The following is an 18611-nucleotide window of genomic DNA, read 5'->3' on the forward strand; positions in this document are numbered from 1 at the left end:
GCCTTTAATTTTAGTTTCCACAAATTAGGTGTCTGTATTTTGTAACCAATTTTTGCTTCAGGGAATGCCATTTCCTCTTTATGCTATGGCAGGGTAGGGGAACTAAAGAGCTGAGGACTAAACCTACTGGTCAGGTCCAGAGTAGATAATGGAGATCATTAAACATGCCTGATTAGAAGGAAAAAATTAAATGCTCCCAAAATAAGTTTCTGAAATGGGGCAGAGACTTCATTTTTCTGATCCCCTAAATTACAGCTATCCAACTTGAGGCCTGCAAAGCATTATATTATGGCCTCCCAAGCTCCCATCCAGCTACTGCTTCCCCTATTGCTCCAGCTGCAAAAGCAGCTTGGTTCTCTGAACTCCCTCTTCCTTTCCTTTCCCAGCCCCAGGTGGTGACACAGTGAACTCCACAATGCTGGGGGAAGACCATGGCATGGATGCCCATGTGCATGACAGAGTGGGGAGGAGGATGTTGCGTGTCAGGCATGTGATGCAGCACAGCGGGCGTGGGAGGCATGCCAATGGTGCAGCCCCTGCTAGTATAGCCCACGTACACTAGGAGACGAAGAATTAGGAGAAGAAATATAAGGTTACTTTCCACAGGGAATAACACATGGTGCAACGTACCCTCGATGTCTTGTTCCCTTTGTTTTCATTTTATAGCCCATTCCTGCCTTCTACACCTCATGCATGAGCACTTAAATTTTTTTTTCACTAACCTGAGAATGCAGGGATAGGGATGAAAGGGTAGTAGTGGGGCACTTGTATTGGCTTTTTATGGTGAAAATGTATCATGGATGATGAATGAACACCAACAATTAAAACAAACAACAAACAAAAAAAAACCCCAAACCAGGGGAACCATTATTAAAAATAAGAATAAATGGTATAGGGGCAAAAAGCCAGGGCCATTTGGTACATCTTGAATATCATAGCTTAATGGTAAAAGGACCTAATGGCTGAATTCAATTTGTCCTGAACGAGGCACAGGAAGCTTCTCTGAGTCTTGTTTTTCCTTCTCGATATAAGTTGTAAATACCCATCTTTTGCTTTGATATTTCAGGCTCAATGAAGCCAGTGTCTTTAGACAAATTAAGATCCTCCCAGGTAACCTGTGAGTTTGGAAGTCCCAAGTTCCTCTTCTGAGTTTGGAAGAGAGAAAGTTTGTAAGAATCTGAAACAGACTGTTCCATGAATCTTATCTTTGTTTACTCTTTGGGTTTAATATTTACAACCAATTTAATTTGTTAGTTGACTCAGTGGTGCTCAACCTTTCTGTCCTACAGGCCAGACGGTCAGTGTCTGGTTCCTCTGCAGGCTGGATCCAGCCAATGGATCCAATCCAGGATGGGTATGTCATGCAGAACAGGAGAAGGTGGGGGAGAAGGAAATTCAGCCCGCAAGCTAGAAGTTGAGCACCCTCAGCTGACTTATGAAGTAAGTCTTTGGACACCTTTACTTACCTTAATGGTCTAGGAGAAGGCAGTGTAGAGATGCAACTTACAGACTAACTGAATTAGGGACATAGATGCCGTCACAGTATCTTATGAAGTGAGCTCCTCATCACAAAAAGCTTATGAATCTGATTCAGTTAGTCTACAAGTTGCATCTTTACACTTCTCTCTGCCTTACTTCAGACTACTATGGCTACCTTGCTCTGGTCTTTGACAGCTATTGGTCAGTTAAGCATTCTTCTTCTGTCAGGCTGAAAGGACAAAGCCTCTCCTCAACCGCTGGGAACTGGCAAGGCAAATGTTCAAGTCTAAATACCTCTTTTTACAATCTTCAGTTCTGAGCTAACATACAATGCTAATCACCTGAGAGTGCATTTCAACCTTTCACCAATGTAGTTAAAACCACAGATTTGATCCAAACGTGCAACACAATGTATATGCTGCAAAAATTCAGCTGGATTGGACTTGGGCGATCAACACATACATTGCTTTTGCTCTCTTTTCTCAGTGACGGCTTACTTCCCCTCAAAACTGACTACACCACTGTTTTCCTCCTTGAAGTTCATTATGTACATTGCTGGCTTTCAATTCCTAAAATAAAGTTAATAAAAATAATTAAAAAAAAAATAAAGGAATGTGATTTACAAGAGATGCCACTGCTATGTGACTGCAATGCATTCAAAATACCATATAAGGTCAACATAATATACCCATCCAGAGCTGTTTTTATTATGATGAACTGCTGAACATAAAATGAATGTCATACGTAAAAGAAATGAAATAGAATTATACATCATTAAAATGACTAATCAAAAGCCTTTGCACACTTTAAGAAGCAGCAAGCAGCATGCAACCCCAAAATTATAAAAGGGAACCGACTTGCAAAACCGAAGACAAAAGGATGTCCTCTATTATCTCTGAGGTAGGGCTCTTCCACTATCACCAGACAAAATCCAAAAGTATGTGGTGAGCAAAGCACCATATTATTGATGGTACATTTAGTGTACAATAGTAGCAAATGTGGGGCAATTAAATCACAGTTCCTTTGTGTGTTGTAAAAGCTAGAAAATACTCTAAATTCTACTTTAAAATTTGCTAATAGTCAACATATAATTTGAGCAATCAAACTGCATTCATATACAAGCTAATGAAAAATATGGACAAATTTTGCAACAAAGAAACAATTCAAAATGAGTATTCCCAGTTCCTAAAGCTCTATTGCTTCCAGTGCTCCCAAAGGACTGTGGCAAGAGTAAGCGACACCTGCAATGCATTATAAATGTGTAATTACCATTTAAATAGGGTGGGTGAAGTGGGAAAAAGGCATTCCCTTAAAGCCAACCAAGGGCTGACATTTCAGGCATGATCATCTTAATCTACAGAGTCAGGTTAACAAAGCCATTGTCATTCTGCCACTTATTGTTGCCTATTTAACAGTGAATCCTCTCTACTATGCATAAGTGTGGAAAATAATCTAGTGTCTCCACAATTTTCTGCACCAATTTTTATTATACTATTTGATATGCCAACGTATGTATTTACCAGACAGCTAAAAATAAAGACAGATGAAGAAGATTCCAGGCAGTGCCGAAGATTTTTGTATTATGTTTCATTTAATTATTTGGACAATAGTATTTCAAGATGAGAATTAGTAATGCATTTGTATTTTGACTGCTGTGCCAACCAATTCTGCATTAGTTCTGATATCAGACTAAGTTCCACATATTAGCAGAGGTCTAATGTCAGCTGAGGACATTAAATAATCTCTCTCCTTTCACTCTGCCACCTCCTCCTCAACTACGTGCATAACACTTCATGCACCAGTGTGATACCTCTTTAGAGAAGACTATTAATTACAAGAAACAGTGCATCACATTTGCAAATAAGGTAACTGGGTGCAGAAATGATAGGGCTGATATGTTAATTAGAAGACAAAGCTTATACTTTCAGTGAGAGTTTGCTGTCATTGAAGTCAATGACAGAACTACTGATTTCACTGGGAACACTAAGGAGCTTTTAAGTGTGGTAGATTTCTACCAGTACACACATGGACATGTGCACACTCTTATACAGCTAAATTCTTCAAGGTGCTGACTGTTCTGACCATATCTAGCAGTGCACCTAAAATGCTTAATTTAAATGAAGTCAGTGGTAGTACTCCTGCAATATTTAATCCTTTGTTGAAATTGGCCAGAATGCTTAGTACCTAGCAGGGCTGACCCCAGGGAGTCTCTGGAAACATAGGCTCAAATGGCATATTAGTCTAAAAAAACCCAAAAGCTGAATTCTAATTCTTTGTCACGTAACTGAAACAAACATTTTCATATAGAACAGAAGTTTGAAGGCAAGGTCAAAAAAATGTCAAACTGTCAAGGAATTAACGCTTGTGAACTAGTACCCTTAAAATTGCCTTTTTTCTCTATAATAATTTTCCCCCTTTCTATCTTAAGAGTCATTATGATGTACCCTCTCTCCCAGTGCCTCTTTGTTTTTTGAAGCACCGCATGTTCCTCCCTCCATGTAATTCCCTTTAGAGCTCATCTACAACACTACTGCATCAACCAGAGGAATTGCAGCAGACTGACACAGGCATTCCCAGCCCCTGCCAATCAGCTTAATAAGACACTGGAAATCAGAACAGTTTTGAGTGGTGTTCATAGCTCCAGAGTCACTGCTTTTCACAACAGTGTAATTTACATGATAAGAAAATAAAGCATCTTGTCCGCATATATATCTGAGTGCATGGCACCAGCAGTTCAATAACAAGCCAAATTAGAGAGTGCTAACGGCACCAGTCCTGAATAACAAACTCCACAAATAAAAAGCAGAGCACAATCAATGGTCATGCCTTCTGTTTTCACTACTGTGCTATAAATCTGTTTTAAAAAGCTAACTGTAGGAATTAAAATAGTTCCAAAACCTTATTTAATCCTTGTTTTTTGTGCCACGAATGCTAACAACAATTCAAATTATTACCCACAGCAAATGGGGCTAAACTCAACTAACTTACTGCACTTAGCTCACAAAACAGTCAGATGGCAGCGACTTCCCAGGGTATTAAACAGAACTAATGATCCACACGGGAAAAGCTCTACCTCTTGTGTGACAGAACAATCTTATTCAGGCAATGTGGAGAGAGGGAAGAGAGTTTATTCAGATACCAAATACTGAAATAAGATTGCTATACATACCATACTTCTTGCGTATTTCATCATGTTTCACTTTTCTTTCCTGTTTCCTATAAAGGTTATTAAAAATATTGTTAAAATAAGGTACAAGTTAATATCTTAGGTTGTTTTAAGATATATTATCAGCATGGTATTACAACTAGTTGGCAGCCTCTTGGCATGATTTTTAGTAGTGTGCAATAATTAACACTTTCTTAAAATCAAATCCAAAAACTTACCATTCCCATCTAAAACTGACCACTATTAGCAAATCAAATAATTAATTAGGACTGTAAATTCATTGCCTTTTAGATCTATTTAAATATTTCCCCTTATTTTTATTTGAGAGAGAGATTGACAGATCCATTCATCCACCCACCCACCATCACAGATATCACTATGTTGCCCAGTAGGAAGCATGTGAATTTTACAACTATATGAAGACTGTAGGCATACAGAATCCTAATTCAACACCAACAAAAATCTACCAGAAGAAGGAATGCTGTATCATGATTACTGTTCAGACAACATGGTGAATGGAAATGAAAATACAGCTGATGTCTACAGTCCTACATGGAAAGGAGAACAACATTAAAGATATTATGCCATCATTACAGTCAGACTGGGAGGGATGTGCCTAGTTATGGTTGCCTAGCACTTCCAATTATATAAGGTTCTATTTTCAGATGCGTATGATGCTCCAAAACTTTAGTCAAGCATGTTTCAATTTTCTATGTCAAGTGTCTGCCTCAGGTGGATACCACAGGGGAGAGGGGAAGGAGGAGAAATAGTTGGTGGACATATTTTTGCCATTTCTACGAACAAATTTACGGAAGTGATACTTTTTGTTTTACAACTCTTTAATGAAAACACACTGGAGCCTCTATGCTTTAGAGTGGAGACTTGATGCTTGGCAAGAGCCAACCGTGTGTCAGGGATGTACCTATTGTTATTCCAATAAAAATCCATTCACATTTCACCAAACTGAGCCTCTAACTGAAGTTCACACATGCTCATTAAGGACTCACTGGCATGTCTACACAGTCATTAATGAGCCATAGTTATTGCACATTAAGTTTAGTACTTGTATAACCACGTATGAAATCAAGATGCAGTATACTGCACAGTAGTGCCAATGCACAGCTTTTAAGTGACACTAGCTGTGCAGTAGCCTAATACTACTGCACAGTAGCATATTAGCACAATTTTTGCCATGACATGCTACTGCGCAGTAGTATTAGGCTACTGTGCAGTTAGTGTCCTATGTAGATGTGCCCACTGACTAGCAGCTAAATTTGTCTTGGTCCATCTACTCCATACATACTTCACCCTCCCTCCCCCAGTTCCTATTTGCCAACTAGAATTTGCACATGTGGGAACTGAGCATGTTCCCTGTAGGACTGAGTTAGCCCTTTCCTGCAACTGTTCCTTCAGGGAGGCTGGAGATTCAGTGCTACTAGTAATGTTAGCAGAGAGACTCTCTCAGCTTTGATCTCCATGTCCACATTGCTGGGGCCCAGGAAACACATAAAATAAATCAGAGTGAAATTCAGAAGTATCAGAAACTTGAGGGAAGAGAGATGACAGAGAGGAATTTGGTGGAAGGAAAGACTTGTTGGAAGGGGACAGAGGGGAAGAGAGGGAGGACTGAGGGTGAAGGGAGAAGGGATGAAAGAGATCAAGTGTAAGGTAAGACATGGGGCCCATAATCACTAGACACATTTGGATTTGGATGCAAGAGTCTTGAATCCCAATATTCCACTAGTACTAACATTATCATCACTAGTTACTCCATCAGAACAAATAGTAGAGGGTTGTGCTGTGCTTTGAAAGGTCCCAACCATGGAGATGATGCGGGGGAGAACAGGGGTAGATAAGAGGGTGTTACTATGAGTCCGTCTGATAAAAGTGTTTTTTTCCCCAGTTTGCTATTTTACCAAAGCAGGAAACTACATTCAAACTAAATTAAAGGAATGTTAAGATCACAAAATTATGCACTTAAGAAATTTAGAACCGAGCTTACCAGTGTAGCCATAAGTCAGCTCCCTTGGACATATGCTTTATCACTCTGCTTTTAACTATACTATAACACTATTTTCCACACAACTACCACCTCATTCAGTGAAAAGGATTAGTTTACTCTGGGGATGAATTAAGATTGTCTAGTGAAGGGAACTACTAACTACAAGACTTCTGCTCTTATACACTGCAGAAAATAGAGACTGAGAAGCACAACTTGTCCACCAGAGGAACATCAGTGGCCCAGAGATTCAGTAACATTGAATGTGCCAAAATGGCTCTCCACTGGAAAACACAACTTGCAGATGGTTCCAAATAGCTTGCATTGTGAATCCTTGATGTTTAGCAAGTGAGGCAGGGGTGTGTAAGTAGGGAAAGACCTGTCTCAAGGTTAACCAAATACTGCACTGGAAACAGATTCTATCCTCACATCTGCCACAAGGTTTATGTGATGCTGGACAAGTCTAAGAAAAACTTCTGTCAGATTATTATAAACTACAAGCTCCTTAAGTTTGAGGGCCCAATACGTGACACTGCACCCAATATGTAGACATGTTGAATACTCACGAGCAACCGAATAATCAGAGCTCTGCTATAAAGATATAAAGAGCTATTAAATTGTCAATTAGGAATACCATCACCTCACCCTACAAGAAAGACAAAACCATTACTATTTGCAAAGCACTCCAATGCTGCGGCAGGTAATAACTCCTGTAAAAATGCTCATGAGTAAATTAATACTCTTGTATTCAAAGCAGGGTTTCAATGGAGTGCAGTAAAAAATGCACATACATTCACACCCTGAATGATGAGCCTAAAACAAAATACTGAACAGGAACACAGCCAGTAATCACAGTCTTTCTAATGGAAGCAGAAGCAGACCCTATAGTTAAATGTACTTTTTGAGTCTAATTTAAGCAGATATTTAGGAACTGTAAGTGATAACAGAGGTTAATGCCACTAGTCAATAACCTGCATTTAGGATGAATTATAGCTTTTTACAGTTACTCCTTTTTCCTCCCTTTCCCTGGCTTTACTGACCTTAGCAGTCCTTGGATGCCCTCACAATTTTCCCCTAAATCTTTTGTCAAGGGCACATTTTTTATGTTGCTTAATTTATAGTGAGAACCTCATACTGCTTATATAATCCCTCCTTTCCCTTGGTCATCCACAAGATTGAACTATAATACAGATGGCTTTCCAAGAGAGACTACCTCCCATCAGCCTAACGTTATGTCTTGCTGACTGAAGTCTCCAGGATTTCACATTTTCTATATTACTTTTATCATAGGACTTGCTACAATTCCTTATTATATCTCCATACATTATTCTCCCTTATTGGTCCCAACATTCTGATTTTAACCTGTTTAATGGTACTTTAGTTCATTCCCTTAAGAGCGCAGTTCTTGCTTTTATAGTCCATCAATAACTTAAAATGTTTAATTCATATTTCTAGTATATACCAATATTTGAGCTGTAAATAACGAAACTTGCCTCCAGAACAACAATAACATGACTAGCCATCTGCACTATTTAACAACTACAACTGTGCTTTTCCTCAGAACATCCCCTTGCAATAAACATGCAATGCAAACATATACAACTAGAAAACAATCACAATTCTATTTCACTAGCTTATACAGGGTATAAGCCATTATTTAAAGTTTAAGAGTTATCACTGCAGTCATTAAACTGTACTAATGTGGTATCTTCTAATGAATTTCTCTAAATTGCATGTAAAAAGGCAATTATACTAGCTAGCATATTAAAAATTAAATAATAATAATTATACCATTTGTGTGTTCAAAACAGTGCAATAGTTTAAATCTCTCATAAGGAAGGCAAGGAAGTATTAATCTAGCTTTAAAAATAGAGAGGCACACAAAAATCACACCAAAAGCCAAAGACCTAGATAGGTGGGCTCCTGCCCGAGGGCTGGATGAAGTCACCTGGTGAGTTAGATCCGGTACACAGGCTATATTTTGCTGGCTCCTGGGCTAATGCCCCTTGCACAATTTAAATGGCTACCCCACTTACCTTTGTATACAAGTGGCTTATGATGTAACTGTAAGTAAAAGACAGCTCTGGGTATGCCTTTAGGCAAGACCAACTGCACCACCTGTTCTACTCTTGCTAAGCTAGCTCCAAACTAAACTCAACAGCAGTGCCAACTACCCACAGAACAGTAGTTAAACTCAAGATGGCTACATCTAGCTATAAATATTCAAGCAATAAACCAACAGATAATTGAGATTACAAGGTCACATTTGAAATTCCACAACTGCATTACATTTCACAAGATGCTATCCCCTCAAGGCTGCTAGTATGCCTCGAAGATCAGTTTCTAATAACTAGGGACAAGGGTACTAAAAAAAAAAAAGTTACTACAAGGTAAACTTGGCTATAAAACAAATTTTGGTGCCAGTTACTCAGCAGTACTTACATTGTGCAAATCTTTCCCTGTACTAAACTTGAATCTGGCTTCCCTTGAATGAAAATGATGTCAGTTACCACGGATCAAACTGAGGGCACAATTAGCATGAATTAACTGATGTGCTGTAATTCCATACTCTAGTTTACCTCAAAGCCATTTGTTTACATGCCCATGGCCTAAGAAACACGTCACAATTACTCATATAATTAATTATGGGGCACATTATTCCCACAAGCATAGATGCATTCTTCCTAGTTGATTTATGCTCATATTTGATCTTTTTCAAAAACTAACAATAAGCTGTGTTAATTTTTATCACTTCTATGGCTGTATGGATCGTGTTATTCTATATTTTTGCATTTTTGTAGCATAACTTGTTCAAAAAGACCAGCAATATAGTTTTATAGCCAGATCAGGTGAAACAGGTACTTTAGCTATTAGTCGGCTGAATGCCTAAAAGACAGGGAGGAGGCAAAACTCTTTACATAACAGTTCCCACTTACATCCCATTCCACTAAGAGGCATATCAAGAAAGACACCAAGGAAGCCAAATATTAAGGGGGAAGGGAGTCCCAAACAGGGGCTAGTGGGCTTTCTCTCTGGATTTAAAAAAAGAAAGAGGAAAAGGTACTGAAAAATGATCCTTACGACAGAATCAGGGAGGAGGCCATGGCAAAGGACAACCAAAGACAAAACTCCCTGAATCTCAGAGTAAAGGTAGAGGGCTCTAGCAAGAAGCTGGAGATTTTCTTCTGTCCAGTAGGGGCTAGACTGCTAGAAACACTAACAGAACTTATCAAAAGGCTTCTTCCAGTTAGGAAGAGCAAGGTGAGGTAATCTTTTGTTTACCTGGCTTCAAAGCTACCAAATTCTTTTTTTTTTTTTTTTTTTACATGCTTTTCTGTAATAAATCTGTTCTATTTCATACTTTGATGCCTGCTGTAAGATAAAACTGATTTCAAGGTAACCAACATAAATAGGCATACTGTTTCTCCAGAGACAAAGATCTTCTGAAATTCCCGGCAGGTTTAGAGCCTGGACAGGAGTTGGCAGGACTCTCCTCTGCTGGGCTGCAAGGTCTGGTCAGGGGCAAGTGAGATGAAGGCTTGACAGGGGAAGAGGAGTCTTTCATAGGTAAGATCTGCCCATGGCCCCATGGGTACAGGGCAAAATAGTGGGGAGAGAGTCTGGAGCTCCGATGGCTCACCTCAGAAGAGAGTACAAATGACAAAAAACTTCCATAGCACTGTAAACCTCCAAAAACAAGAATTTCAGTTCTCAGAATCTATATGTCTTATGAATTTGCAAGTTAATGGTATTTTAAGCAGGTTCTCAAATCACCAGGACCTAATTCTACAGAGAAGAGATACCAAACATGGGAATTAAATGCTAGAAAGTTGTAAGAACGTTTTGCAAGTATAAGGAACCTTAGATCCTGCTATTTGTCATACTTATTGCATAACATTTTTTCAATAATGTGGTAAAATGCCCACACACTGACAGAAGTCTGAAATGAAACTCAGGCCAGGTCCTGTTCCCCCTGGGGAATGCTGCACTGAGAACTGATTCTGTTCCTTGAAAAACAGAAATCATTTGTAGCCAAGGGAATAAAGCAAGCCACTCAGGCAAAAATAAGGCAAGTGCTGCACCTCACTTTTCACTTGTTACTCATTGCTGTATATAGCAAAGTCCATACTTCCAGATTCTATGTGAAAACTTTACAGCTTATACCTAAATTCATCTTCCTCCAGAATGGAACTTAATAATCCATCTACTATTCGAAAAACAGCAAGCGTACCCTATCATTTGTTTAAGTGTATTTCAAAATATGTTATTTTCAAAAGATGTTATAACTAAAATATGCATTAGTAATCTACACATCATACTAATAAACTACATCTATGTGCATGATTAAGTAGGGTAGACCACACAGGACAAATCTGAAGATGCTCTGGATAAACCATCTCTGACTTCCTTTGGAGGGACACTATACTGCTAGAACTAAAATTAGGCCCATCAACTGTGTTTTGTGGAGGCAGCTGTTACTGTCCTTCAGTTACTCTTAAACAGAAATTGGGTACACATTGTGATACACTGGCTGTTTAGAAGGAGCAAATGGATATCCACTACAATATACATACACATATACACCCCCCTCCTTCCCCCCAACCCGCCTTCCCCCCTCACCAAAAATGCTGAGAACTCTCTTTCCCTATATCTGTCATTGTAGAGTTGTCCAGAAGAAGAATTACATTTTGGTGGAATTTCCAAGCTTAGACATGCAAGAAGGAAAAAAAAAATCTTATGTTATTGCTTGAATCATGGAAGTTAGTTGTAAGACATGTTGTTCAATCAGCTCCGTTTGTTAACAGTCTGCACCATGGCAATTAGAGTAGTATCATTCATTCAAGCATTAATCTGGAGATATTGCAAAGCAATACTAAAATTTTTTTTTGTTTAAAAAAGCCTCTCCTCTTAGACCAATAGGAAGTCTTACTTTGTCTACTGTCAGTGGTGGTTAGTTTTCACTTTGCATCTTTTTCTTTATCAGCTACTCTGCTCTCTTCCCCTACAAGTTGTATGTGTCATCTTGCTATCATTTTATTGCCAGATCAGGTTTGTAGCTCTCTTGAAAAATAGAACAAAAGCTATCAGATGCATGCAGAATTTTAGTGAACACCAGAGCCTGAGTAGTAGACTAGACAAACAATAACAACCAGATGTCCCAAGTGCACACAAAATAGATCTCTTCACCTGAACCCACAACACACTTACAGGTTCAGCACTGGTCTGCTTGCTAGCACCACAACTGAACAAGACCTGGGTATCATGATTTGACAACAAAATGAACGTGAGCCGCCAATGTGATGCTGTAGCTGGCAGAGTTAACCAAACACTGGCATGCATCCACCAAGGCATCTTGAGCAAAGCAAAGGAAGTCATTCTCGTGCTTTACTTGGCCTTGGTGAGACTGCAACTGGAGTACTGCATCTAGTTCTGGGTGCCGCACTTCAAGAAGGATGTGGAGAAGCTTGAGAGTCCAGAGGAGAGCCACATGCATGATTAGAGGCCAGATGTATGAGGAGAGGTTGAGGGACTTGGGATTGTTCAGCCTGGCGAAAAGACGACTCGGGGTGGGGGGGTGGAGGGGGGCACGACTTGGTTGCAGCCTGTAAGTATATTGGGGTGTACATCAGGGTTTGGGAAAGCGTCTCTTCACCAAGGCCCCCCCAGGAGAGGACAAAAAATAATGGGCACAAATTGACTGAAGACTGCTTCAGGCTAGACATATGGAAAAGCTTCTTTACATGCCGAGTGTCGAGGGTTTGGAACAGGCTCCCCCCAGAAGTGGTACAGTCACCCACCTTGGCGATCTTCAAAATACGTCTTGAGGCTCGTCTTGCTGGGATCATCTGATCCCAGGAGTCTTTCCTGCCCACGTGCAGGGGGACTGGACCCAATGGTCTGTAAGGTCCCTTTCAGTCCCTAAAACTATGAACCATTATTACTACAATAAAAACAGATCCACAGAAGCTGTGCTTCTCCTATAGATGGGGTTTATCACCCACCAAGTCCAAAGGTGGTCAAAGTATTCAAGTATTGTATATGGGCCATAAAAGTAAACATGGGAACTGTCCACAAAGGTAGTCAAGTTGTCATTCTTACTCTAAAGCTAATAATGCCAAGGTAATTTTGAACATACCAATTTTTAAATTAACCTTCACACTGGGGATAAACAGCAACAAGGGATATCTCCATGCGACAGAAGGGAGAAAGATCTCTTTCTAATGGTGGGACAGAATGCATCAAATAATATGGAATAAGGTCCCGCAGATCAACTTGCCCTATGAGAAAGAAAATGCATCCAGCTCTTAAATCCAGGAAAGCTGGTTGCTTATGCAACAATCAGCCTAGGAGAAGGAAACTGATTCAAAACCAGAGATGAGGTTGCAGAACTTTGGATAGCAACCAGCCACAGGAAGTTTACTTAAAAAAAAAAAAAAAAAAAAGCTGGCATTTATGTCAGTTGTTCAACTCTGTTACTGAACTAATAGATAGATGGCTCACGGTAACAAGAAGAGGGAATACGGCCTAAACAAACTCCTCACACAAGAATATATTTCTTTGTACAAGTTATTAAAGCAACATTTTGCCTTTATTAGTTGTCAAAGCCCCTAGCAATACAGAAGTGGCAACAAGAAGAAAGAGAATGCTGCTGGGAGCTCCCAGTTGCAACTGACCAAAGGTGGCTGGAGGGTGGACACTTGCCATGGACTGGGTGAATGTTGAACATACATATCTTCCCATATAGGCATCAGAATGCCCCTTCCTGAAGACAACAGTGCTCTCTCCAAATAAGGGAGGTGGTCCGAAAAGGAATCCTGAACACTGCTTCCCATGTCTAATTAACCCTTGTAAGGTAGATGCATTGGTTGGTCATTCATTTCAGCAATTAAAACATGAATCTTACAAAATGCTAGATAAGCTTCAGTGCAGGATTATTGTTTTAAGCCCCCCGCATGTGTTCATTTAATGGCATACTCAGATGTGATCCCTGAACCCAAAATGCAGGGCAGAAGGCACCATTTTGGGATCTGATACCTATCAGATCTCAATCATGCCATTACTACTTGCTACTGAAGGGGAAGCCTGGGATCGTAATCCAGTTTGAGTCCCCGGTACTGTCTGGGAGGCTGGAGCTAATAATCAACTAATTCTTGGCCCCAGCTGGACAGCCCAAAGTCTGGTCTGGGACCAGGGCTGTCCTGGCAGGGCTGACAATTAGCTGACTGTCAAAACCCCATGCTCTGAAGCTCTGACTGGACTGCCTGATGCAGGGGATCAGAGGTTCCTGGCTGTGGGGACGGAGCTGAAGGGCTTCTTCCACTAGGGTCTTTAAACCCTGCTGGGAGTTATTGATCCTGTGCTGCCAGCACTGCTGAGCATGGGATTAAAGTCCCTGGGGAGAAACTTGGAGAAGCTGCTTCAGTGGTGCTCTTTAAAGCACTTTATGGACTCAGATGCACAGTGTGGGGCAAGGACAGCTGGCAAGTTGGGACCCACTGTGAAACGGTGCCTGCAGCTGGGAAGTAAAGCTGCTGGCTCCCCAGGTGCTGCTTCCATCAGTGCCTTCGGAACTTAAAAAAGCAGGTGTGCAGCTAGGGCTCCCAGCTGTACGCCTGCTTTTAAAGATCCAAGGCAGTTAGCCCAAGATCAGGGACACCCTCTAATACCTCCCCCCCCCAAATCTGCCTCCCAGAAACAGACAGGGGCACCAGGTCCAGGACCCAATGCTGCCCCCAGCCCAATACCACTGATCAGGTAGGAGATGGCTGTATCCTAAACTCTGGGTTGCCAGACCTCTCTCTTTGCTCATCTGTGTGTGGGGATTGTGGGTCAGCTTCAACATGCTATGTGTTCAATTTAAAGCGTGATGCAAGCAAAGTGCAGAGATGTTCACATCATAGGTAGAATAATTTTGTGGCTCACCTGCTATGTTATCATGATCTAAACTGGTTTTAATGTGTGGCCTGGTTACTGTTTATGGTGCCATTAACACTTTAAACACATCTTAAATAAAGCATGTGCCAGGGCCCTTCCAAAATGCACTGAAATCCCACCTGAGTGCTAATGGTTTTGATGAAAACACCTGAGAGGAGGCTGCCAGAAATACAGATGCAACATAAGCATCCAGAAATTTGAAATACATCATCTCAATACACAGCACGAAAAGAAGACATACAAAACAATCTACAAGCAGCCCCAGTGTATTTCACATGTGAAACATGAAGCTGAACCTGTAAATCAGCAGCTAGTTTATCATCTCACTTTCAAGTATACTGAAGCAAAACAATGACTCCGCTGCTGAATTTTTTTTGTGTGTAGTCAATATGTGACTAAGTCATCTTTCCAAATTCCCTGGGAATTTTCACAGTGAGGCCCTGTTTTTTTATAGGGGAAAATATGTTCTTTCCATAGTTACTTCTAGAAAGAGCTTTTGATAGTCAAATATCTTCTTCAAGACTACATTTTCACTTGATCAAAATCACTATGTGAGCTAATCAGTATACCTAGAAACTGTAGGTCTTCTAGTGCATTTCAGCAGCAGTGGTGATCTGCAAGGTATCTATGCCAAATCCAGCATCAGGATCCAATTATAATCATTTAGGGTACATATAACTTGACTTCAATGAAGCAATAACTAAGTTGCTTGGAAGTTAACTAGCTTGGTACTGGCATCAATTAGCAACAGGATGGAGCGTATTACAGGCTAATTTACCCTGGTGAGAAGCAACTACAGTACAAGTGTGTAAAATGGCAGACCTGGCCAGCAGGTGGACTTCATTTCCCAGCTGCTCCTGCCTGTGTAGTTGGGGCCAGCTTCCATGGAGACTGCAGCAGCAGATGCACTGTGGTAGTGCAGGGCTGGAGTTTCTGTGAAGACCAGCTCCAGCAGGGTGGAGACCTGCTCCAGGGTCAGGCTGGGATCTTACAGTATCATCTAAAGCGGGGGCAGAGCTGTGATCTGCAGCCTGCATGCTCCAGGCAGAGGCAGCAGATCCTGGCACCAGACCATGTTGTCACAACTACAAGGAGCCGGGGCAGAGCTGCAATATGCTGTCTGCACGCCCCTGCCCGAAGCATGCAGGCTGCCAGATAGCAGCTCTGCCCCAGCTCCAGACCATGTTGTCACTGCTGCAAGATCCCAGCCCAGCCCCAGAGCAGCTCCGCACCCTGCCAGCACTGCTCCACAGAAACCCCAGCCCCATGCTATCACAGCACAGGTACTGCTACAGTCTCCAGGGAAGCCAGCCCCAGCCACACGGGCAGGGACTGTTGGGAAATGGAGTCCACTGCCAGCCAGATCCAGCCTGCAGGCCAGACTTAGCCTGCCTCTGAACTACAGAGTAGACATACCCTTAGAAGATCATTAAAGATCAACAATAGTCTCCCTATTTCAGGGCATGAGAAAAAGCATTAATATTGTAGACCAGAGACAAATACAGAAGTTCCGACAGTTGGTGACTGCCCACAAGGAAAATAAAACTTCATCTGATATGAATGGGACTTAAAAAAGGATGCCATGGGGAACTGTTGCTGCTAGAGTCCAGTGTGAACAATAACTCCAGAATGATACAAGCAGAGTGCACTCAGCTGCAAGACAACATATGCCTTTGGTACAAGTTGGGATGACAGCACTCCCCTGTTTCTCATAAGGTTCCACTGAATCCAGGAAAGATGCTAAACTGAACAGTTTCTGCCAGCTGGGTTTCAGCTAGGCTTAAAGCTTCCTCACACACTGAAATAGCTAGGACACAGCGGTGTCTGGGCAGGGAAAAAAAGACCAAAGAGAATTACCCATCTTTTCCATGTTGTTGACATCACAGTCCCAGTCAACTTACAACATTTCTTAAAGACTATCTAATGATGTTAAATAGTAGCAGTGATGGAAATGAGTCCTGAAAGACTGCTTGTCAAAGTTCTTAGTAAGGAGCAGCAGTCATTCATCACAGACTCTTTGGAAGCAAAGAAGGGAGCCAGTTTAAAGTACTATTTTCAATTCATTCCCTGACTGGTGGTCAGGTGAGCAATATCACAATCAGTGTTCAGGGCTGCCATGACATCACAAGTGTCTGAAATAGGCTTTCCTTCCCCTCTCCTCCATTAAAGATTCCACACAATAATCTTAATGCCCATAAAATAATTACTACAACATTTTGTATTTCTGAAGTTTTTCCTTTATAAGTTATTTCACAAAAATAATGGACTAAAATTCAAACAGTGTTTCTAAGTGCAGAATTTAGATCCCGAAAGAACAACAACAAAAAAATCTAAATACCCTAAACATAATGGGCTAGAACAAAAGCAAAGGATACTTGTACTTAAATTTTCAAAGGCAGTTTGAACATTTTTTCAGTGAACTTGACAGACTGAGCTAAAAGAATCACACGGCCTTTTGACAAGGTAGCAAATGTTTGGTGCCTAAACACAACTTCGTCATACCAGTGCTTTGTACTTTCAAAATGGGTAATCTTATGTGTTTATCAAACCACAAAAGTTTTCACAGTGAAGTTAGCAGATACACTTTGTTTCCCTCTCTTCTCCCTTTCATCTTCCAACATTGATTGGGGAGCTGCAACCTGGCACTAAGCAGTCCTGTAGATGGCACCTTATTTCCTGCCTAGGGTTTGCTTAATTTTATTTTATGGTTTTATGAACAGATTGTCCATTCTGCAATATCAGTATCCATGCAGCTATTATCTACTTGCCTCTGAATCAGTGTGTAATACAACATACTGACTTTTTCAACTTACCAAGCCAGAACACTACATGTCTATCTCATGGTTCTTTGTTCCACTGCCAGCCTTTAGGTATTCTGGAATTTTTCTTCTGGAGGACTGGAAGACACTGGAATTCTAGCACTTAGGGTCAAACCACATCAAATCCCCATGATTACTCTCATGGCATCTCACATTTTCTCTGCCTTTTCGGAGACAGCTCTGTTTTCAAAACTGCAGTCAGTCAGCGGGAAAGGAATACTGCTGCACAGCACAATCTTTCTAGCTAATCTACAAGAAGATATTTTCCACTTTCAAGAAGTTTTCAACACTGCTTCCCCCGCCCCGAATCCCACTCCCTCAGAAAAAAAAATATCTGACCAACACTATCATTAGTAGTTCAAGTTTTCTCCCATTCTGAAGATGCTTATGCCTCCTATTAATCATTTCTTCTCAATCTTTCCTTCCATGAGCCACAGTTCTATAGCAGCCAGCATTAGAAATAAAAAAGGGGTCACATTTAAGGTGTACAAACGAAGTCTTGAGGTTGAGGTATTACAGAGATTTGCAAAAGAAGGACTCACTTTCTCAGGACCCAATATGATCTGCAGTACTGCGACACCTTTAAACAACACAGCGGGCAAGTGTAGCAACGAACCAGGGTATGCAACTAACTAGATCATACTGCCCATTTGCTCCCATTGCCTCCCCTCTCACAGCTCCCAAGTTCCTGAGGTCAGCTAGATCAGGCTTGCCCTACTGTGAAAGAGTATGATTTACAAGGATGAAGCTCTTCAACAGCCAATCATGGGAGCATTTAAATTGCAACAAACACATGAAATATACTAGGTCTGCAGCTTTAAGTGAACATCAACTCTTAAAAATGTTATATAATTTTAACATGGAATGCTGGAAAAACTGAGGTTATGGTTACATCTCTCAAACCAGGCACCCAACCCACTTTATTTTTATGTTTCTACCTTATTTGTTCATAGCAGTTAAACATATAGATAGAATACCTTTATTATCAATTACAGTTATGTCCTGGTTTATAGGCTTATTTAGCCATACAATAGGGAAGGGAAGGAGTAGACAATTTTACAGAGACCTGAAGAGTATAGCATACTCAAAGCAGTCACTTGCCATTCTTCATTAAGGGCCCAATCTTGTCTGTTACTAAGGACGAACAGATCCTCAGAGGACATTTTCTGCAAATTACAGAAACATGGCCCATGATTCTCTGTGACATAATACC

At 40.8% G+C, this 18611-nt stretch overlaps 1 protein-coding gene across 1 annotated transcript in view; it reads right to left on the bottom strand.

Annotated features, from left to right (window-relative positions):
* The window catches only part of LOC102566512 (pituitary tumor-transforming gene 1 protein-interacting protein), a 45073-nt gene that overhangs the window by 5057 nt on the left and 21405 nt on the right, over positions 1–18611 (bottom strand). The window contains exon 6 of the mRNA XM_006258931.4: positions 4649–4695. Coding sequence (XP_006258993.2) covers positions 4649–4695 — 47 coding nt within the window. The remainder of the gene's footprint in view (positions 1–4648; positions 4696–18611) is intronic.

This window comes from Alligator mississippiensis, chromosome 5 (assembly GCF_030867095.1).
Source record: "Alligator mississippiensis isolate rAllMis1 chromosome 5, rAllMis1, whole genome shotgun sequence".
Classification (NCBI taxonomy): Eukaryota; Metazoa; Chordata; order Crocodylia; family Alligatoridae; genus Alligator; species Alligator mississippiensis.